At 41.1% G+C, this 23,407-nt stretch overlaps 5 protein-coding genes across 5 annotated transcripts; 3 read left to right on the forward strand and 2 right to left on the reverse strand.

Annotated features, from left to right (window-relative positions):
* Nucleotides 1–10,224: 10,224 nt before the first annotated feature.
* On the forward strand, nucleotides 10,225–13,729 carry LOC132792051 (longitudinals lacking protein, isoforms H/M/V). Its single transcript, XM_060801265.1, has 2 exons — nucleotides 10,225–10,282; nucleotides 10,354–13,729. The coding sequence occupies exon 2, from the start codon at nucleotides 10,656–10,658 to the stop codon at nucleotides 12,870–12,872; it is 2,217 nt and encodes a 738-aa protein (XP_060657248.1). The 5' UTR covers nucleotides 10,225–10,282; nucleotides 10,354–10,655; the 3' UTR covers nucleotides 12,873–13,729.
* Nucleotides 13,730–17,075: 3,346 nt separating this feature from the next.
* LOC132789766 (zinc finger protein 845) lies at nucleotides 17,076–19,507 on the reverse strand. Its single transcript, XM_060798023.1, has 5 exons — nucleotides 19,183–19,507; nucleotides 18,390–19,124; nucleotides 18,049–18,337; nucleotides 17,812–17,989; nucleotides 17,076–17,751 (listed from the first exon to the last, which is right to left on the reverse strand). Exons 1-5 carry the CDS (start codon nucleotides 19,375–19,377, stop codon nucleotides 17,313–17,315), a joined length of 1,836 nt encoding a protein of 611 aa, XP_060654006.1. The 5' UTR covers nucleotides 19,378–19,507; the 3' UTR covers nucleotides 17,076–17,312.
* Nucleotides 19,508–19,952: 445 nt separating this feature from the next.
* On the forward strand, nucleotides 19,953–20,878 carry LOC132789767 (uncharacterized). The gene has a single exon (XM_060798024.1). It carries the CDS (start codon nucleotides 20,104–20,106, stop codon nucleotides 20,833–20,835), a length of 732 nt encoding a protein of 243 aa, XP_060654007.1. The 5' UTR covers nucleotides 19,953–20,103; the 3' UTR covers nucleotides 20,836–20,878.
* Nucleotides 20,879–20,975: 97 nt separating this feature from the next.
* On the forward strand, nucleotides 20,976–22,003 carry LOC132789769 (peptidyl-prolyl cis-trans isomerase Fkbp12). The gene is made up of 3 exons (XM_060798026.1): nucleotides 20,976–21,131; nucleotides 21,316–21,386; nucleotides 21,449–22,003. The coding sequence occupies exons 1-3, from the start codon at nucleotides 21,095–21,097 to the stop codon at nucleotides 21,635–21,637; spliced, it is 297 nt and encodes a 98-aa protein (XP_060654009.1). The 5' UTR covers nucleotides 20,976–21,094; the 3' UTR covers nucleotides 21,638–22,003.
* On the reverse strand, nucleotides 21,983–22,921 carry LOC132789768 (protein lin-37 homolog). The gene has a single exon (XM_060798025.1). The coding sequence runs from the start codon at nucleotides 22,714–22,716 to the stop codon at nucleotides 22,018–22,020; it is 699 nt and encodes a 232-aa protein (XP_060654008.1). The 5' UTR covers nucleotides 22,717–22,921; the 3' UTR covers nucleotides 21,983–22,017.
* Between the last annotated feature and the right edge of the window lie 486 nt (nucleotides 22,922–23,407).

The raw sequence follows: 23,407 nt of genomic DNA on the forward strand, positions 1-23,407 counted from the left end.
GTCGCGACCACACAGGAAACAACTCCAGCTACAGCGACAACAGCCACAAGCGGAACAAGGTAGGAAAATGTGCTAGAATATACAGTGGACACTCTTGAAAGTGAACGTTCGAAGTATGAAAAGTGACTTTGATTTGAAAAAATTTCAAAAAGCAATTCTAACGTTGTTAAAAATATGGAAATAAAATCATTTTTATTTTTGTTATTACAATAATTGTTTAATTTTATTTAGTATTAGAAGCAGAGAAGATAATAAAAAGTAATAGAAATTACAGTGAATGCTCTAAAGAAGTGAAAGTTTCATTCTGAGTAATTAGTGAATTTATATTTGCACTGCTTTAAAAAACATTTCAAAAGGAAAGTTTTTCAAATTTGAGGAATATTTTTATTAAAAAAATGTTTTATTGATATTGCAAGTTAACTTTATAGGCATTATTAAACTGCACATTTTATTAAAATATTTTATTGATATTGCAAGTTAACTTTATAAGCATTATTAAACTCTCTTCTCTTTATTTGAACTCGTTTATGTGAATCACTTTTGCTTTTCAAAAATTCACTGTATGCAGAATATACTGTATAGCAGAAAATATATTAGACTGCATCGTCATAATTTGGAAATGACATTCCCGCCCCCGTTCCGTTCCCCCTGCGTGAGCAAGCCTTAGCAGCCGAATTGTGCTCGACTTGAAATTTTCGTCCAAAATTCGAAATTGCTAAAAATAAAATGCTGGGAAAATGTGCGTGAGTATTAATTTAGTATTTTTTTTTTTTGGTTTTGGGTTGAGTTTTTGGTGAAAAACATGAAAAACACACCCCATGCGCCGCTTCGCTGCCGCTGTCGCAGTTTGCTGTACTTAAGTTTTTCACATTTTCCACATGTGCAGCAAACTGCAACAGCAACAACAACTGCAACACTCGAGTGGCGTTGGCGGCACAAATGGCACTGCCAAGGGTCAGAGTCGAAAATGAGGGGCTATAAACGCAATGGCAATGCCAGAGAGTGCAGACTGCAGACTTCAGACTGCAGACTCGTTAGCCGGCGTGGGCGCTATTTTTAGAAAGCGCATGTGTGTGTGTGTGTGTGTATTTGTGAGTACAAATGCAGGCGAAATTGACGCGCTCACTCCAACAAAATGGCTGCCCAACTGCAAAGTCAAAGTTGTTGGCGCAGTCGCTCTTTCGCACTCGCACTCGCAGCGTTGGCGCAGTCGCCATCTCGTTTGTCCCCCGCTCCGCTCTCTCTCTGCTCCAAGAACAAGCGCATGCATTTGTTAGCTATATCTGCGTTTCAATATTTGTGCTCGCTTCGTATCGCGCTCTCTCGCTCTTTTGCTGTTTGCTTTCGCCTAATTTTTCGTACGCTGTTTTTTTTGTATAAAATTCTCGTTGAATGTTGCCTTTTGCTATCTATGTGTTCGTATCTCTATTTCTATGTTTACTATCTACATATGCATGTGTCTCTTCGTATGTGTGTGTGTGTGTGAGCGTGCACGCCGTTGATGGCGTTGCAAAAGTGCAATGACCCATGCGTAGCGCGAATGAGTCGCCCCCGTCCCCCGCCATACACCGGCCCTACTGCTGTTGCTGCTGACGCGACGCGACGTCGCTGCTCCTAACGCTGCTTCTATGCCTACGTGCTGCTTTCCATACTAAAACGCACACTCACACAAACAGACACACACACAGAGACCCATCGAGTTGCAGCAAATGACGCGCGCGATAAATTTCCAACGTTTCCCATTCCTTCGTTCGCTTTTCGCTCTCCCTCTCTGCGATTGTCTGTCTCGCTCGATCGTTCCCCACACTCACACACATTTTGTATTTCTTGTCTTGTTGCATTTTTATTAATTTTGTTCGTTGCCTGCAGTTTTGTTTGTTTTTTGGCTGTTGCTTTATACACACACACACACACATGCAGTCAGACACACACTCGTCTACACACATTATAAATAAATATTTGTTAGATATTTCGTATTTTTGCCCTTCCGTCAGACGAATTTTGTGTAAACATTTGTGAGATGCGATAATAGAGAAAGGGAATATATTGAATGAAATGCCAACTTTGTATCGTTTACAACTTTACACGATTTATGCGAGACAATATACTATGTTTACATAATATATGCATCTGATGGATCGTATTTTCATTTTTATAATTTTCGTACATATTTCTTAATTTGTAATTCCTTAAAATTTTTTTATTTTCGCAATATTATTACACTTATTTTGTGTCACATTGATATTGATTATCTATTCAACATGCCTCATGTTCAATGCTTTTTAATTAGGGAATTCATTAGCAAATTCTTCTTATTAAAAAATTGGCAATAAAATAGAAACGATTTTAATTGGTTGGATTAATACATTTCAGAAACTTAACATTTTTGATTCCTATATGATATAGTAATATCTTGATTAAAAACACAAAACTTCACTTAATTTTACAAAACTTTAACAAAGATGGCTTTAGAATACAAAACTGGATGGAGTATAATTTAAAGAATTCATAAATATTTTTAACTGATAATACACATTTTTATCTGAAAATATCCAGGTGGTATTTAAATAATAATAAGATTATTCAAAAGCAATAAACAAGAGTTCATTGTCAATGAATAGAGAGCACTCTTTCAAACCTCGGCATCTTTAAAGACTCTCTCTCTAAATATTATGTAATTCGTTGCGTTTCCACACACACGTGTACATATCCTTGTTGATCCTTTGCCAGTCTGCCGGCGTCCATTAGCACCATGTTGCGAAATGCGATTGTCGAGTGGAGTGCAGTTTATGGCCAAGAAATGAGGCTGCCGCTTCTGGCCGGAGCGAAAACGTCACTAACCTGTGCTCAGCAGGTCGCATTGCATTGTCCGATTGTCGAGGCGGCTTCTGTTTCTCTTGTCCTGTTTCTGTTCCATCGTCCAAAGATTGAGCCCTGAGTAAATAGTCGTCTCGTTGCACGCTAATTGCCTTTTGTATTGGAAATATGTTATTTAGGGAAATTTGCCGCTGCAACTTCAAAAGCTGGACACCTTTCGGTACTTGAGAGCCAGCCAAGAGATGTGTTTAGGCCAAACACATATCTTTCTTAACGCTTACCGTGTGTCAACTGCACACAGGTAGCTTCGAGGAGCTGAGAAAAAGGGTTGACACCCGGAAAATGCCAGCGAAGCGTTTTACGTTTTTGCATACGCTTGACAAATGAGAAATATTTATTTTATGCAGCGTATTTCGAGACGACATTGATTGAGCTAACGTCACTCGTTGATGATAATGAAGATGATACCGAGGTAGGACAGGACAGTATTAGCGCATTTCCTGGAAATCCTTCACATCCTTTCGGTCAATGGTAATGCTAATGAGGACGAGCGAAAAAGGGTTAGAGAGATGCCAGGCCATAAAACCACATAGCATTTCCATACATTTCCAGCGAACATTTTTCGCACTTTTTCGCAAAACCTTTTTTGTCGATCGGCATCTAAATAAAAACATAAACCAAGCGAGAGAACCGAAAACCCTTTGACAAATAGATCGTAAACTTGAATCGGTTTCAGTTTCCTCGAACGTTTTCGTTTTCGTTGCTTTTGCATTTCGCTTTAGCCATATGTCGGCGAACAAAGAAAACCCCCAAGAACTGATAAAAACTTATCGCGAAAATTATTCGAAATGCCAAACATGGCAAAGCAAATTCAAATGCCGATAATTCTAAGTGCATTTCCGGCTAAGTCCACAAAATGTTTTCCTCGCGATAATCGCAAATAATCGCATCATTGAGAGAACAATGCAATTTTCGTAGCATGGCCTCCAGATTTTGGAGTTTAGACTTTGTTCCATTCAACGACCCCACGAGGCCAATTCACACTAATGCAATCATCAATTGGCCAGAAAAGAGCGAAAAGAAAACTACCTACTGTTCATTAGACCAACTCCGAGTTACAGCTTCATTCACTGATCGTTGCGGTTGGATTATGTGCGGATTTTCTTGGGCTAATCTCACATAATGAGCGGTCGCAAATCCGACTCGAGTCGACTTTAAGTCCACACACAGCTTCATTTGAGCAAAAACCGAGTCAAGAAGTCAGCAAAGACCATTGAGGATAATCCATTTAAGGAATTTCTACAAGTTGATTGACTCGGCTAAGTTAATAATGGAATTGTACAGTTGCCGGTCGATTAACTATGTTACAATCGATAGCTAATTACCGAATCGCCACTTCTTATCACCTACTCTCTTTCTATCCCGCTCTGTTTCTCCCACCCCGCTTGTAAAAACTGCAAGGCAAGAAAATTGAAACTGTAACTTTCACTCGGCTGGCGACTTCAACAGCAACAGCCGAGGAAAATGCTGATAAGATTATGACGAAGAAGTGGCAGTGGCAGGGGCAGGAGGTGAAGAGACCCTCCGCACATGAGCTCATAAACAATATGCCGCAGATTATGTGGAGCAAGACTTTGCTGCAACTTTTTACTTGCTTCGAAATATGCTTGTGCCAACGCACTTTAAATAGGGTACTATGAAATAGTCGTCAGCTTGGTAAACTCTTTAAAAAATATAGTAATATAAAGCAGTGTTCTTATATTATATTTTTGTATTTTTGTTTGAGAGAATAAAATCAATTTTAATGTAGTTTAAATAAAATTTAAATGAAATTTGTAAAAGTATTGAAAGAGATGAAGCTTATTAATTTTTAAATAGTCGAAATAACAAAGAGTTTAAAGCAACTGCTACCTACGCATTTCTTAATTTAATTATAATACAATAGTGAATCTGATTTGTGAACTAATCTTAGCTGTGAAATATATTTTAAGTTAAGTTTGGCAGCGATAAATTAAATTCAAATTAATGTCATGAAAGAAAATGTTTAATTAGAGTCTATTTAGTAAAGAAGCTGATCGTATTTCTGCATTCAATATATTATATAATAGACACATTTAGTTAAAGTTGTAATATTTGAATATATATATTATAACATGATTTTCAATGATAAACAAATTTAAAATAAAAATTAAAATTTTTATTTGTTAAACATGCAACATAAATTGAAAGTGTATTTGAAGTTGTCTGCTAAGGCAGACAAAATCATTGTGTAGTTGTTTTTTTATTATTTATTTGTTGTATTATCAGCGGGTGGCAGCTGGGGGAGGTGAATGCACTTGCGAACTAGTTTTGTTAGCCCTCAGATTTAGCTGCTTGTCAGCCATAGAAAAAACACATAAATAAAAGCTATTCGTACTCACACGCACACACACACAAACCCAACCGTATGTTGTATGTGAAACTGAAGACTGCCAAAAAAAAATGCAGTCGAATGTGGTTGACCTTAATTTCCCGGTCATGATTAATGAATCGAGCAACAAAAAAGGCGACCACAAACAACAGAAGAGGCGGCGTCCACTGTGCAACAGCGGACAGTGAATTAATGATGCACAATTAAAGGCAACAGCAAAGCGCAACAGTCGCTCGCAGGTACAGGTAACACAAACTAACTATGCACTCGATTAAAATGATTGACTAAAAATGTGCAACAATTGCTGCAAATACAAAAACCATTTGTCATAGGCAGTTGCCATGCGTGCAAGCGAGACGACAACAGTTGCACATGCGACTCTTGCGGATGCTGGATGTGCATATGTGTGTGTGAGAGGCGAGTCAGCGATTCGCGGTTCGTTCCGAATTGCATACACACACTCACACGCACTCTCTCATATATATTCGTACTTGCGTATGTGTGTGTAGACTTACTTGCATGCGTTTTAATTCGAAAGCAACTAAAGTTGTTTTTTTTTTTAGTATCATTTTTGTGACGTCACCAGGTAAATCTGCAACCCCTTCGGCTGCGTCTGCATCTGACCGTTACAGAACTGTCAAGGCCAACTCATTTGCATAACTGTAAATAATGCAAGGAGAAAAAATACGCAAGCAAAAGAAATCGTCTTAAGCGTATGCAAATTTTGCAAAGCGACCCTCAACAGAAAGAAGAAGATCAATAATTGAAAATAGAAAATGCATCAATTGCATTGCAGCGAATATTGATTGCTGAAGGTCGTCTTAAGGGACACAAAACAAAATTTGCATAACTTGGGCGAAATGCCAATAAATTGTGCATGTCTCTTTTCTTACCCCCCTTCCCAGACTCTTCTTCTTCTTATTTCCTTTACCTACTAAACGTTTTATGCTCTTAGCTTGTATAATTAGCAATGGGCTCTGCATAAATTAAAGAGTTGATCAAAATAACTGAAGTCGTGGACAGCAAAGGCGGCAAAAGGGGTTCTGACTTGCGGGTTACGGGGTAACCAGTTTTGTACTTCACTCACACACACACATACACACTCTCGCACACTCGGTTACAACCTGCAGCCAGTTGGGCAATCTGAGAAGAAAAAAAATGCAGTCGTCACATACTGTTTTTTATGTATTTCTTAAATTTACGCCAAAAAAGAGCACAAACTTGCACACAAACACACAAAAGCGTACACGTATGCACTCACACACACACACACACACTTGCATATGGCTCTCTTGGGTGCCAATAGCAGCAAGAGCAGCAGCAGCAGCAGCCGCCATATGCAATACTCACCCACACAGACAAACACAGCGAACGCAACGCAAAAACGCACACAGCTAAAGAGTGCAATGTCTGCGACGATAGCAGCGACTGCAGCGTCGACTGCGACAGCGACTGCGAAGACGACGACGATATGAGCGCAATGCAGAAAGAGATAGCAAGAGGGTTGGATGGAGCGTAGCACAGTTTTGTGTTTCTGACTTTTCCTTCAGCAGTTCCCCTGCGAATGTGTACATGTGTATGTGTGTGTGTCTCTCTGTCTCTGCTTGTATGAGAGTTACACGGCGTTTGCTGTTTGTGTGTGCGTGAAAAATGTGCGCGCTGTCTCGCTCGGGAAATTTTGTTTTCAATGACTTGCTGCACACGAGCACCGTGGCAGTTTTATTCAAGTTTGAGCGCTCGAATCTGCAACAACGTGCCACGCAAAACTCAAAAACTCAACACTAAATAGAAAAATACAAAAAACGCAAACCGTAGTACGTCTCGCAGTTTCTTCTTCTGAGCACTCAAAATAAAAAAAAAAACAACAGCAACAATACAAAACAATTAATATTAATAATAAATGATATTAAGCAACAATTACATAAATTGGATAAACTGCAAGCAGAATTTCTTGGATTTTGTGACATTTTCGTGCGTGTGTGATTTACATTATTTAAAAATTAAAAACAATTATCGCAACATTGTTAGCTATCAACAATAAACAAACAACAACAACAAACTGCAAAATATTCTTATCGCAAGTGCGAGTTCAACAAATGGGAATATTTACCAACATTCAGTAAACAACACAACAATTCTCAGAAATCAACACTCAAACTCAAATTATTAATTAAAGTGCATTCACAATTGATATTCAAAATCAATTGTGCAGGTGCTGCTGCGGTATTTACATTATTTTCGTGGTAAGCATTGAAAATATTTTTAATAAATTACAATTACCATTTTGCACAACGAGTTAAAGAATGTATTTGTACAATGTTTTTTTGGTTTTCAATACAAACCATTTCGCAATTCAAAACTTTTTGTGATACGTGTAAAAAATTAATAAATAGCGAAGCACACAAAAACCACAAAAGGGCACGAACAACAAAAAAAAATAAAACGAATAAAAAATATATAAACTGGAAAATCCAAAACCGGTTTCCAAGTGCATTCGTTTCAATGACGTTTCGCTTATCATTTTCAATTTTCGACTCTTTTGCCCAACAAAATGGCGGCCACTGTTAACGAGCTGTTAAATGTGTGTAAAAAGCTCGCAGACTCAAAAGCTCGCCTCGCTTGCTTATCGTTTTTAGCGATCGCCGCTGCCGCTTCGTCGGCAGTCAATTCGCCGTATAAGAGTCGCAAAGCGGCGAATTCCATTCGAGGCGTTGTTGATCCGATTGTGTATTATCATCCCATTATGCCCGTCAATCAAGCCGAACGCGAAACGAGCCGAGCCGAAGCCAAAGGCGAATTGAGCCGAAGTGAGTTTTGTTGTTGCTTCTACCTGCTTCGCTTGCGCAAAAGGCAGCGCACTCGGCGTGGGGATCATTGTGAATCGTCGTAGATCGTCAGCAGGTTGCACGTTTTTCTTTTCTTTTCTTTTCTTTTCTTTTCATTTCGTTTTTTGCCCATTATCCGCTTTTGGGACAGACAATGGGAATCATTCGAGCAGACAATGTCTTGCGCATTTTCCGCACTTCAAATGTGCAGACAATGCTCGTGCATTTGTCTTGCATCTATTGCTTTGTCCCCTTTTGACGTTTTCCTGTTGTTCCTTTGCCATTATCCTGGCAATTTTTTATTTAGCTGCCGATCACTTTCGTATGGGGGAGTAGAGAAATAAAGAGGCGTACCTGTTGGTAACCGATCTTTTGCTCGATTACGATTTCCACGAACGTCAATTCGCTTATTGGCAGCCTTGCAACCACATGGCACAAATGCAAGCGGCATGTGCAACATATGCTGCACATGGTCAGCCTCAACCTTTTCTCATCGGGTCAACATATGAAGCATATGGTGACCACTTGAGAGCTGGAACATGCCAAAAAGGAAAAAAATGGAATTGAAAATGGAAATGAAAATGAAATATATTTTTAACGAGTTTTTAACTGAAATTCGAGTCTGCCAAAGAAAACGGGACGGGGGTTATTACGAGTGCCCACACACACCCTTGAGTGTGTGTTTTACCCCTGCTCTAAAAAGCAACGCAGGAAAAAAGAACAGGAAAAACGAACCAAGAATACGCATACAAAAAATGAATGAAAACTCTGCAAAGCAAAAATTATTGCAAGTTCTTCATTTTTCGCTTTTTGTTGTTTTCCATGCGTTGCCGTTGCTTTCCATTTTCCAGTAAAAAAGCAACAAAAAAATATGTAAAGTAAAACGCGCGAAAAGCAGCCGGAAAAATACGCGCACACGTTTTCCGAGGGATGTTTGCATATTTTCCCCCATTTTTTTTCGTTTTTTTTTTTTTTTTTGGTTGTTCTTGTATTTCCGCGTATTTCAGAGCCACCTTCCACCCTCCTCCCACTACCACAAGCCGCCGTCGTCGTCGTCTTTTCCCCGCTCCCCGATCCTCTAATATGCCATCTCATTCTAAAAGGCGCTTTCACTTTTTTATGGCGCATAAAACTTGGCCAGGGTGGGCGTTGGGCATAAATTTAACAAAAAAAAGTACAAAAAAAAAACAACCAAGATTTTCCGCCAAAAAACCAACGGAAAAAAGTTTTGCAATGAAATGGCTCAGGAAATTTGCTTGATAGATGCGAACAGTGGGAGTTGGGCGAACTAAGAAAGAGGAGCAAGCGAGAGAGAAAGAGAGCGAAAAGCTTGGAGAAGTGTGAGGCGAGCGGGGGGAGAGTGAGCAACCATCCCCAAATACACAAATATTTTTGCACACCTGCTGGGGGAGGAGGAAGCGAGGTTGGAGGGAGTGAGAGGGAAGCGAGAGTTGGGCAATTTTAAAACGCAAATCTGCCATGTGTAACGCACAAAAAACAGGAGCAGAAAGAGCAGGAGAGAAACAAGTGTTGACATTTCTCAGCTGCCCGTCTAAATTTTGTTTTACTTTCACTACATTTCTCTTATGTCACTTGCTGTGCAACAACTCCGTTTACCTAATTCCTGTTTCCTTCTAGCTGACCTTTAGTTTCCTTATCTCGATTCTGCAAATTTAAATTCCTTACAACGCTTTCTATTTTTACATTTGTAATTTTTTACATTTACCAATTTAGACTCTAAAATTAACTTCTGAGGATTTCAATGAATTACTTGCAATGAATAATTGCTAGTATCAGTTTCATTTTTGGCAGCACTTTCACTTTATCGGAATAACTAAGCGAATAATAATAATTATTGCAATAAAATACTTCATCGAACACTCTTGACTCATATTCAATTGCTCTCCTAAAATCTATTTCAATTGCTCGTTCCTCGAATTGCTGATTTTATGTTTCTTATCAAATTTTCAATAATGAAATTAGGAGGAATTAATTGTTTTTTGCTATTATATGCAAAAGTATAGAAACAATTAATTCCTCCTATTTAGATATTTGATACTACCTTCATGATGCCCCCTATTTCGCTATTCCTCTTTTAGACACTACCTTTCCATAGTCGCCAATTTCTCATTGATTATAGCAACCCGTGCAAAATTCAGTTTTAGCATTTCCCACAAAAAAAGAGAAACAAATCAGTGCAAATAATTCACAATAAGCATTAGTAGAATTTGTAACAAAAAAAGAACTCAGTTTTAACGAATTGAATTCTCTTCTCTTCCCATTCTCTCCGGTACAACGCAGACAAGTGGTAAAGTGTAAGCCTTAAGCTGGCGCTCAAGGTCAGGAAGCATCTCGCCTCATACTCGCCGACTTTGCTGAGTGCCGCGTTCACAAGCTTGAACAGCGCCTACAACAGCAGCAGCGATACCGCACCGGACGAGGAGCCGGAGCAGCCTCAGCTCAGCTCCGGTCACCAGCATCAGCGCCATCAGCAGCGCCATCGTCACAGCAGTCACCATCCCCGAGAGAGTCGACTGAGCGAGAGTAATCACCACCAGAACAACAACAACAATCATCACAGTCACGGCCAGAGGCTGGACGAGATGGGCGGACCAACGCCAGTGGCCGCGAGCAGCGAGGGCGGCCAAACATATTGTCTTCGCTGGAACAATCATCAGACGAATCTCGTCCAGATTCTGCATGCACTGCACGAGGTTGGCAGCTATGTGGACTGCACCCTAGTGGTGGACGATGAACAGTTCAAAGCGCATCGCGTTGTGCTCGCCGCCAATTCGCCGTACTTTCAGGCCATACTCCAGGATGTGCCTCAGGATCAGTGCAGCATCATTCTACCAGGCGTGAAGGGCTTCGAGATTGCCGCCCTGCTCCAGTACATGTACACAGGGGAAACGACGGTGACCAAGAGCCAGGAGCCCGAGATACTGCGCACCGCCAAGGAGCTGCAGGTGAAGGGTCTCTACGACAACCTCATGAAGTTCAACAATCACAAGGCAGCCGCCGTCGAGGAGCGCAGTCATCATCAGTTCGAGGGCAGCTCGCAGTCCCATCATCATCATCATCATCAAAACTCCGCGCCCACCTCTAGCTCAGGCAGCAAGTCCCACAACGGCGCCGCCTCGGAAGCAGGCTATCAGCAACAGCAGCCACAGCACAATTCCTCCTCCGTGATCTCAACATCGACGCACATCTCACCCAGTGCCGCCATCTCGAGCAGCTGCTCGCCGCCACCGCCCCCCTTCGGCTCCTATCAGCCGCCCTACACAAGTTTCCCGCCCGCCCATTCCAGCGGCGTGCCCCTCAACATGAATGCGCACATCCCCGCTGGAGAGACACCGCTCACACCCACACACTCCACTCCACACGCTGCTGCCGCTGGCGAGGCTGGTCACGGTCAGTGGCCACTGTCGCCCTCCGCTGCCGCCGCTGCTATGTTGAACTCCGTCTACGAATCCGCTGCTGATATGAATCCACTGAAGCGCAAGAAGCTGTCGGCCATCTCGAGCATGCTGCTCAACAGCACTCGGGATACGCCTATTTTGCGCAATGTGCTCGCCCAGGCGAATCCAGCAGACTCCTCGCAACCCAATCCCCTGCTGCTGCCTGGCGTCAAGAGCTCCTCCTCCTCCTCAGCCGGCGCCGACAAGACACCCACGCATCAGCATCCTCACTCGCATCAGCTGGGCAACGGTGGAGGCAGTGCTGCTGGAGCAGGCAGCCATAGCTTCAATGGGTCGGACTACGGTGGCGACAAAGAGCCGCTGTCACCGCACACGGATCGCTCCTTCGACGAGGAGACGGGCGGCCAAGGCGGCAAGAAGCCAGAGTGGAAGCGCTACAAGCAGTACACCCGAGCGGACATGATGTGCGCCATCCAGTGTGTGCGCGAGGGCATGAGTGCGCTTCAGGCGAGCCGCAAGTTCGGTCTGCCCAGTCGCACGCTGTACGACAAGGTGCGCAAGCTGAATATCACCACCGGACGTGGCACCCATCGCACTCCTAAGCGCAGTCCGCCTGGCGTCGGTGGCGTTGAATCCTCTGCCGCATTTCCGTATTCCGCTGCTGCCGCAGCAGCTGCAGCCGCACACAACTATGGCCAGCCTGAGCTAGAGCGTGATGTCAAGGAGCATGGCCATGGTCATCCTCAAGGCACGGGCCATGCGCATCACGGCATGCCACCCACGATTCCCCACTCGGCGGCCGCGCTGCTCGATCACGCCTTCCTCCAACAAGCGCTGGAGAATCGAGGCAACGACATTGCTGGACGCGAGGCGCTCCATGCCATGGCCCTGGCGGCCGCGGCGCATGCGGCAGCCAATCGCATGTCCAGCAGCCCGCCCGGCTCCAATGGTCACGTCGTCCGTTCGCCGGGACATTATGCCGAGCAGGAGTCAATGGAGAAGCACGGCCAGGCGATGATTAAGCGCGAGGCAATCGAAGAGGAGCGTGATGCCGATGATGAGGATGATCACGAACAAGATCACGAACACGAACATGAACAAGATCACGATCAAGTTGAGGATCTGTCGCTGGCACGCAAGGAACGTCCCGAGTCCCCCTACTCGCCTCCTCCGCCTCGCGCTGCCTCGCCAATGGAGAGCGCCAGCGTGATCATGCATTCAAACTCCGCCTCGGCGTCCATCAACGGCAAAGAGGCCCACGAACTGGAGCAGGAGCATGAGAACGATCATGACATGGTCGAGGACTACAATAGGGATGAGGTGGTGCACTCGCCTGCCATGGTTGTCGGTCTGAAGCGGGAGCTGCTAGGCAGCGATGAGGCGCAGGCGCGCACCGACTGATTGATGCTAACGATGGCCTGGCAATATGCGGCCGACAGCCATGATTCCATATTCTAGGCCAGTCATCCCCCAACATCATCATCATCTCTTTTATCCCACACTCTTAATTTTTCTGGTTCGGCGTACAACGTACAAACTTCTTATCTGTTGTGTTCTCCTCATCGACATGCCTCTGCGGCATCGATAAGCGGTAGTGAAGCTTTAAACTAAATAATCCCGGAATCCATCCCATTTTCAAGTATGGGACGCACTTCAACAAAAGTATAAAAAAAAAGAAGAAAAAACACACAAAAACGAAAAAAGAAGAAACACAAATCAAGTAAATAAATTGTTGTCAGCATCACTTTGTGCCTAATGAAAACAAAAAATTAGAATAGTGTTAGGAATTACAACATATGTTTATTGAGGTTAGTTTTCTAGTTTATTTGAGGTTAGGTGCTAAGTTAGTTTTAAGGACTCCCACAGAAGATCCTCCACACACACACACACACACACTGAGAGCACACTTAGCTCGTTAGTTGGTATCTATTGAGGCATAAATACTGTCAACTGTACACTCACATAAGACTGAAGGATAGTGGGCGTGACAGAGCAAAAGAGGCTCAATTAATGCATAGACATAGATATATATGTATGTTAAATATAAAAATCAAAATATGAATTTGTGTATGCATATAGATGAAGAACGATGGGAGAGATCAGCAACAAGTTAGCAATACTTTGTAAATGCCAGTGATTTGTTTAAAAAAATTTATTCTAGTTTAATGTTTTCTGAATACGAATAACGAATATGTGTTTTTGAGCTGCGTATAAAACCGAAACTACCTCAAATATCTCAAAAATCAATTGCTATATAACAAATACTTATTATTAATTTGCAACACTATTATTATTTTTTTGTTAAACTAAAAAAAAAAAACGAAACGGAAACAAAAATGTCCTGGGTTGAATTTTATAAGACTGACACCGACTCATCTGTAAACACATAAAAAAACACACACGAGCACACTTAGAAGAGAAAGTAATTCATGTTTCGATTGTAGTTGTTAAGCTTAATTCAATTGTAATTACATTTTAATTTTAGTTGTTAATGCAAAAATCAAACAAACATGCGCTGGGGGCAATGCAATAGGCTCTATATTTATTAAGTACCTACTTTAACGGCATACATATATGTAACAATCTTATACATACACACACACACACATGTGCACAACAACATATAAACATTACATTATACACTATATACATACTTACATTTACAAATATAGCATTTTATCTATCGGTAATGTTAATTCATTTGTTATACACTTTCTAGTTTTAAGTGAAACATCCTCTGTATATAAATTCAACAAATGCAAACAAAGTATTTTGCCGTTATTCAAGATTAGTGTTAATTTAAAATCGAAAAAGAAACAGAAAAACAACATCAACTCTTATGTAAAATGTAAGATGCATTATCATTTATCTAACACATTTTCGGTACTGTTAAATAAATTGACTGAAAATATATATGAATCATATATATTTATGTATGAATATACACTTGACTTTTTACTCTATATTTGTAAAAAAAAATTAACAAGGAAGCTACAGTCGAGTGAGCTCGACTGTGAGAAAACTGCTACCCATTTTAAGTAAAGGCAAAATACACCTGGCCTAGCTTAACGTTCCTAGAAATCTTCGTATTAAGCGAAACATGGATTCAGTACAAAATAAGGAGTTACTTTCGCAAAATTCAAAATTAGCAGCAAAAAAATTGTTTTATTGTTCAAATTTGGTATGTTTTTATTAATGTTTCATACATTTGTTCAAAATTAACCAAAAGTTATTATGCATATGCCTTTAATAAATGCATAACGTTCATATTTTCAAAAATAAAAGCTGCAGTCGAGTGTACTCGACTGTGAGATACCCGCTACCCATTTTGAATAAAACAAATATATTTTGCGGTAAAGACAAAAGTATTTGGGTAGCGTGTATAAAAAGTTGCTTCATATAAGAATTTAACAGGTTAATCTTTATAAAAACTTAAAAATATTGAAAAGTTAGGAGATCATATGTTTCTATGCATATCAAGTTTGAAATGCATTTGGTGGCATTTACAGCTTAAGCCAGTTTGCTTCAACATGTTTTTTCATTTTGGTGGCTCCTTATCAAAAAATATACCGCAAAAATACTAAAAATTATATAACAAAGGCTAATCTTGGTATATTGATTCAGTATTATATTCAAAATATACCATAGAGCGCAAAATATACAATATTGACAGCCAAAGCAACTAAAATCCTACTCCAGTAGGCGTTTTCTCTAGCTATAAAATTACACCTATTGTTCGATTTTTGTGTATTTGCGCGGGCGGAAGTGGGCGTGGCAAAATTGTAAACAAAATTTATATAAACAACGAGTTCTGTCGAAAATTATATCTCTATATCTTATAGTCTCTGAGATCTAGGTGTTCATATAGACGGACAGAGGGACATGGATATATCGTCTCGACTGTTGACACTGATCAAGAATATACTTTATGGGGTCAGCTTCTTCTGTCTGTTACATACATTTTCTGCTGGCACAAACTTATAATACTTAGCTATAATACCCTATGGGTAACGGGTATAAAAAACAAGTGAGAAAGCTTCAGCTACTCATTTTAAATCAAATATACTTTAAAAATACTGAAATATACCGAATGTTATATTTGGTATATCGATACAGTTCTATAATCAAAATATATCATAGAGTATAAAATATACCAACTTGTCAGCCAAAACATCTAAATCCCGATTACGGTATATGGCATAATACAATTATTTCGTAAATAACAATTCTACTATTCTGATCGCAGGCATATTTGCATAAGGACTAACTATAATTGTATATACCAAAAACTCTAGCTTTAAAATTACGCTTGCTAATTACGGATGCGGAGGTAGACATGGCCAAAATCTTTGAAATCCGTGCAATCATTAAAAGTGCTGTTGAATATAGATTAAGAATATACATATATACTTTATGGGTCGGATATGATTCGTTCTGTCTGTTACAGACATTTGCTTGAGGCACGAAATTATAATACCATTCTTCTTTATAGGTAGAGGGTATAAAAAAAAACTTCATTGATCATGCCATTAAGCGCAATCACTAAGAAATGAATACGATCCATTCCACAGCCGCCAAAAAGGTGAAGGTAATGCTCCCTTCGGACTATCCTTAGCCATGTAAGGGAAGGAATTATGGATGATGATGGTGATCACTGGTTGGGACACGGTTCTTTCATTCACTAGCACAGCACAGAGGCGAACTCTGCAGACTAGCTGCTTGCCATAGTACTAAAGCTCATTGAAGGAAGTGATCTCGGACACAAAAATGGTCCGATACACCGTCGCTCTATACGATGACAATATTCTGTCCAAGAAGTTTCAATCGGTCTTCTGAGTTTTTATTAAATATGATCAAAAATCAGAACAAAATAGATACCGATCGGCTCTCCCCTTACAGTAATCGACAAGTTGAACAAAACTGAGATTTAGGAAAAGGACAGCAACTCTCCGTCCGGTCAACGGAAGGAAGAAGTTCCACGAAATGAAAAGCACCGCAGTCGTACATAACAGCCAACTCCTGATGCATCAATGCAGGTAAGTCGGATAGACAACCGAAAGACAATTTGGAGGATCTTACCTAGGATGAGAACCTGGCAAATCTTTCTCTAGGAAAAAATGGAGTTCCATCTCCAGGACCGCAACGCCATTCAGTAATGCTAGCCCTATGGACAGCCTTTCCCACAGAGCATGTATTATGGTAAGGGAATTTATTAATTTTACTGACCCTTAAAAATTCCTCTCCAGGAATTGTATTCTTATAGCAGTACGTGCCGCTGAAGAAAACCGCGCTATGGTGATCACCTCCGCATATTATCTTTGCTTATCATCTACCTTCTTATCGTTTGCAAAGTTCGAACCGGAAATTTCCAGTCCACCAGGCCATTGCCAATTAAAACTTTTACTTACGAAAGATTGCAGGAGGAACTTAACATTTCACATACCTTAAAGAAAGAGTAGTCGAAAGACACGCAGAAATGCAAATAATAAAGCTATGAGAAGCATGACGGTCAAATCGTCAATCGGTAGTAATTAAAAACACCTCGCAAAATATCGAGTGTTTGTTGAACTAATTAATAAAGCAAAGATTCAGTAAAGTCGTTGGGCATTTCGAGGCTTACATTGATGTATTGGTTTAACAATGATAAACTCGGATTTATTTGATAATTTGTTTATAAAAATATTGTTATATCTAGGGCGACAAACACTTATCAGACTTTTCCTATTGGGTTTATTATGTATATAAGATACAAATCGAACTAGCTATACATGGAAACTGTTACCATACCATTAAAAGTATTCGAAATGGTATTAAAGTGACAAGTGGAACGAAGACAACGTTTTACGTACATCCAACGCAATTGGGAGGATTGCGATTGTCGAATTCACAGATGCCGATGGCAAACCGAAAGGGTTTGTGATGCGGCAGATGCATTGGTCGATTAGATTGCCAAGGTATGTGCGGTATATCCAGCACTCGCATCGTATACTGGCGCATCTTGATAGGCTCCTTCGGCACGGGATTGCTGATGGAGAGCGCATGATCGATGCAGATCAGCGGTGGCTCATCGTTGGGACTGTGCCGCTCGTGCTCGCAGTGCGCCAATAGTTTGGCCTCGCTCAGAAATTCGAGGCGACAATAGTTGCAGTGATAGTTGATGACTTTGCTGTGCAGCACCTGATGGCGATCTAATTGATGTTGGAACTCAAACTCGTCGTGGCATTTATGGCATATGTAAAAGCCGCGATTTTGCCGATGCAGATGATAGTCCAAGAATACCCTAAAGATTCAAGAAAATAATATAATACTTGTCAGTTGAATTACATATGGCGAAACTCACTTGCTGGTGAAGACGTCACCACATTTGTGACAGTAAAACCAGCTCATCTTCCAGTGCTGCATGTAGTCGTGCTTCATGAGATCCACCAACGTGTCCGTCTGATAACAGCAGCTGGGTACAAAGCAGGTAAACACTTTCATCTGCACCTGTGTCTTCAGCAAGTCCAGCAAATAGAGATCTATGAAGGGCGCAAAGTGAATAACTGCTATATTGGATACAAGCTCTTGCACAACCTACCATACTCCTTATCCGTGGTTATCTGCGATTCTTCTAGCACGTAATCATCGTACAGCATCGTCAGATTAATGGCGCTGTTGCTGTTGCTACGACTGTGATTAACTATCCAGTCGCCAGTGAAGTTCATGCGCCTGGTGTACATTGTATCGGCCACCGAGGTGGCATCATCATCCTGCTCCTCATCCTCATCCTCTTCGTCCTCATCTTCATTGTGATACCAAGCCACGGAGCAGGCACGCGACCTTGAGCGTGTTGAGCGAGTGGTCGTTGGTTCTTGGATATCCAATGCCTGCAAAATGGAATGATGAGCTGCTTACAATACATGATATTTTCCCACTTACCTCCTGCTTGGCACTGCAGATGGTGTGATGCAGTTCCCATTCGTACTTGGTGCTAAGCTGTGCCTCGCACAGACTACAAGGATGCAGTGATCGGTGCGTTGTGCGCTGATGTTGCCGCAAGGCCACAATGCCAGCGAATTCCTTGTCACAGTTCTTGCATTGAAAGGTGCGTGAGTTTCGCGGCAACTGTGTCGGCGTCTCCGTCGACGTCTGCTCCTGATCATTATAATTCCGGTCGACAACTTCATCGTGGTCGCCGTCGTTACTGGCTTCGTTTAGCACACGACACTTGGCTTGACGTTGGGTCTCCCGGCGACAGCAACGACGCACGTGCAGCGCATAGTGGTCCTTGCGAAAGTAAGGACGCTCGCAGTGTTGACAAACGAGTCGAGTTCGCCACTTCCAGCCATCCAAGGCATTGCCATTGTTATTGTGCACGCCACCCGACTCTGTGGCCGATGGCGACTCTGGCGGCTGAGCTGAATATGCTTGTAACACAATGGAGCACGATGAACTTGGCGCCGAAACGACATCAGCAGACACCTCTGTGTTTTCCTCCACCGCACCAGTTGTGGATACCTCGGCATCGGCAATGGGCGGACTGCCTTGCCTGTCACTGGGCTTATGGACACGCTGCAGGCGCTTCATCAGCGTCCTTGTGACCTCCGAGTGCATGTTCAGTTTGCAGACGCATTCCACGCAAATCGCTTGCAATGTGGTATTGATCACATCCATCTGTAAGTTTTAGATTAAAATCTACATCTCAAAGCATTATTAATATCACTTTACTTACCGGCAACTTCCAGTCCCTGTCCAGGCGTCGCTGCATCACATGGTTTCCACTTAAATCCATCACAGATGACGAGGACTTCGACTTGCCGCAGACGGAACATTCTTGGATCTCGTGCTCTGCTTCTCTGTTCCCGTGACTCTTCTTTTTCCGTTTGCTGCTGGTGCTGCTCGGCTTGTGCTTAGAGGCATCCTTCATAGTAGTGCAGGCACAGCACGACGCAGTTGGCAATTGTAACACAGTTTGCACTTCAAAATCAACTACATATGAGTTAGCTATCAGTTATGATATTATGCCAGCAGAGTTGCCAATTGGTCATCACATTTGTTTGTTTGTTTATTAACAAACTTTTTATATTTCCCAATTAAATCAAGTGCTTTTAAGAAGTCAATTCAATTTAATTATTCAGTTTCATTCATAATTTTTAACAGATCTTTTAATAATTATGTTTTTATCCTTATTTGACAATATTAACCTATGGGCAACCCTTTGTATTCACAACACTGGTCGCGTATAACAAGCCTGTCAGTTACACTCTAAGCGCCGCAATATATACTTTTTGGTATAAAATACTGCAAATTGAATGATAGATAGGGGCAATTAAAAAGCGTATGAAGTGTTGTTAAACCGGCAATTATCAAATACTGCAAGTATTTGGAAATATGTCCTGGGCATTTATAGCTGAATTTTGGTAAAATGTAATTTTTATTGTTATGGTTTAATGCTGGAGATTGTGTGGAAGGTATTTCGTGGTATTTTAAAACTGATTGTTTTTTAGAGACATATTGTGTGCAAATTTTAGTCAGGGAATCTGGAAGAGATACAGTATTTGTTTTTTGCCGATATCTGTTTTTATCGTTATCGTTGCGATCTAGCTAAACAAGAGTCCAACACAAATTGTAATAAAAACAAATATGATAAATAATGGATATCACTAGTGCCGCAAGTATTTATTTACACCAATTGGGTGAACGGCGTCCACGGATCTCCGATCTTAATGCGAGCATATTTCCAAATGGTGGTCCGGAACCGTCGTCACTAGTGGAGATCTCCGGTAACCGAAAGAGCGGTAAAACTTTGCTCTTAATGCAACTTGTTGCCCATTGTCTAACGCGATGTGATGTTATCCTTCTCAATACGAGCAATAAAATCGATTCTCAACTATTTGGAAAACTTCTTAAAAATGCTATCAAAGCTTCCAATCCAAATTCCACAACCGCTGAGCTGGAGAAAAAGTTTGAAGCATGTATGGAATCATTAGAAATTGTGAATTGTTTTTCATCCGCCCAACTGGAAATGGCGCTAAGAGCCTTGGATCACTATATGCTGCTGGAGAACGAGCGAATTAGCCTAATTGCCGTGGATTCACTTTGCGAGTTTTATTGGCTCGATCTTGGTCCAGAGGAGCGCCAACGCAAATACACCTATTATATGTATTCGTTAAACAATTTAAGGAAAATTTGCAAAAAATTTTATGTTAGCTGTATGTACACAATAGACAGCAGTTTTAATAAAAATGCGTATGAGTCGTCGAGGTCCATAGCTGTGGATCACAAATTGCATTTGGCGCACCTTACAACTGGAGTGCGCACTTTAAACAATAAAAATATCTTAATAAGCGATAAAGGCGTGGAAGCTGATGATGAAAATAAATAAACAACCACTGTTTACTTGAATATTTTACTTTAGCGAGACCAAAAAATATTCTATTCAAATATTTGCGCCATTTTATAGTCAATTTACCCATGAGTCAGTCAAACATAAATGTCAACATAAATTAGTATATTTTCGAATTGAAGTTGCGTGCACACTGTCGCCACTTCTGATTTTTCTGCTCGACACGAAGGGAAGAAAACGTGCTAGTAAAATTTTTAAATTAGCCACCCGGTTGAATTTAAACAAAAACTAAAATAAAATGGGCGTACAAGTAGTTCCAATTTCTGATGGCGATGGTAAATATTATTGAAACGTATATTTTTTACCACCGCAAATATGATAATTTTCCATAACCTAAATATACTTGCGGCTGGAAAAATATTTGTTTCTCTATACGCATACACACGAGCAGAAATGTGTGTGTATACTTGTGTTGGTGTGTGTGTGTATCACAATCTCATGCGCATTCATTTCTTACAGGTAGCACTTTCCCCAAGAACGGCCAAAAGGTCTCGGTGCACTACACTGGCACCTTGAACGATGGTACCAAGGTATACTTATGGACTATTAAATTAAATTAATTGATAATAATAATATAAATATATAATTGCAGTTCGATTCGTCGCGCGACCGCAACAAGCCGTTCAAGTTCACCATTGGCAAGGGCGAGGTTATCCGCGGCTGGGACGAGGGCGTCGCTCAGCTGAGTGTTGGCCAGCGCGCCAAGCTGATCTGCTCACCTGACTACGCCTATGGCAGCCGTGGTCATCCAGGTGTCATTCCCCCCCCAACGCTACCCTGACATTCGATGTTGAGTTGCTCAAGGTCGAATAAAGAGTGAGAGCGGAGAGAGAGAAGTAAAAAATGCCGAAGTGCAGTAATGCATATGTGTTTGTGTGAGAACATCCACAGCTGCAATGCACAACCGCATTCACTGAAGAAGAGAACACCAACACTACTTCAAATTTCCATCACTCGGCGACTTTTGGAACCAGAACCAAACAAGAACAATCCAACAGCATTTTAATTATATTCAGAAAGAAATGTGGCCAATCTATCTATATCTGGTCGCTATCGATAAAATTAGATTTAATTGCCAACAACTCACACAGATTATTGAAAATGGAAAACGCATACAAATAAAACATTTATTCAAATGAGAAACGCATTTATTTTTGTAATTCATTCGATTGGCTTGCAAATCGTTGCCATTATCTGATCAATGATCTCGTAACGTTCCTGCTGATATTTACGCGTATGCTTCAGCCAATGATTGCGTACTCCCTTCCAGTGGGAGACGTTCGAAGCCAGCAGCTCCTCCTTGCTCGCTCCCTTCAATTGGGCAGCATCATTACTTTTCTTAACTGGAAGCGACGGTGGAATGAGCGGTAAATCAGTTTTGCGGGCTTGCGGCATCTGCTTAAGCACCTTGAGTTCGCCACTTTGCAGTTTGGCCAGTATTTCTTCGGCATCATCCTCGCGCTTTACATTGGGTATGCTGCCATCTGTGTTGTAGACAGCCACGTTTGGATTACGCGGCTGGTTGGCCATCCAAGCACGACAAATGGGATACAGCGGCGTCTTTTCCTTGTACTTGGCCAGATCCAGGCTACGTTCGAACAGACGCATTACAAAAGATTCGCCGTGAGACTTTTGCGAGGTGCCGCTATTGGCTCCCTTCTTATAGAGAGAACGTTTGGCTTTGGAGCGTGCTGAGCCCGCTGCCATAGATATGTTGGCAACGGCAGAGACAGTCTTCAGCTCAGGCTGTAGTTTGACATTGTACTGTGCGCGTTGTTGCTGCTTCTGCAGCAGTAGTTTCTTGGAAGGACGTCCTCGAATGGGCAGCTCAGATTCCATATCGTCGTCTATATCGAGCATTGGCAACGGACCCTCGTTGTCATCCTGCGGTTCTTCCTTGCGTGGTTCACGTTGTCGAAGTGTGGCATCCGTGCCAGTTCCACGTTGAGATTTTTTTTGGAGTTACCTTCATGTTGACTCGTTTATTTATTTTTTTCGGTTTGTTTTCAATATTTCGTCTCAATTTTCAAATGTCGTTGCGAATGTCAAAAATGATAGTGATGAAACAGCAACAACATCGATAATAGACCGACATCTATCGATAAATACATTAAAAAATACAACCTATCGGAAAAAAACAGTTTTTAAATAAATAAATGTAATCAAACAATACTATTAAAACAACAATTATATTTATGTGAAGGTATCGATTATTAGAAGAACTTTTGCATAACAATCGAGCAACTAAAATAGCTTGTTTGTATGTAGATGGTTTTGTTTTGAAGATTGATAACTTTTGCCTCTTACCGATTGGTATTTTTCTTTCATTCGTATAATGCACTTTCTTTTTAGATCTTATGAAAGTAATGAAAATAACTAGATAATCATTAGTTTTTTACGCGCCTGTTTAAATATATGTATATATCTACAAAAATTTTGAATTAAGTGTAACCAGATGGCAATTATGCGGGCTTGAGTATTTTGGTATATTTCACCTGCATATATTTTCTAAATTTTGTTTTCGGTCACTCTATTAATCAGCTGTTAAAGA

This window comes from Drosophila nasuta, chromosome 3, assembly GCF_023558535.2.
Source record: "Drosophila nasuta strain 15112-1781.00 chromosome 3, ASM2355853v1, whole genome shotgun sequence".
NCBI classification, from domain to species: Eukaryota; Metazoa; Arthropoda; class Insecta; order Diptera; family Drosophilidae; genus Drosophila; species Drosophila nasuta.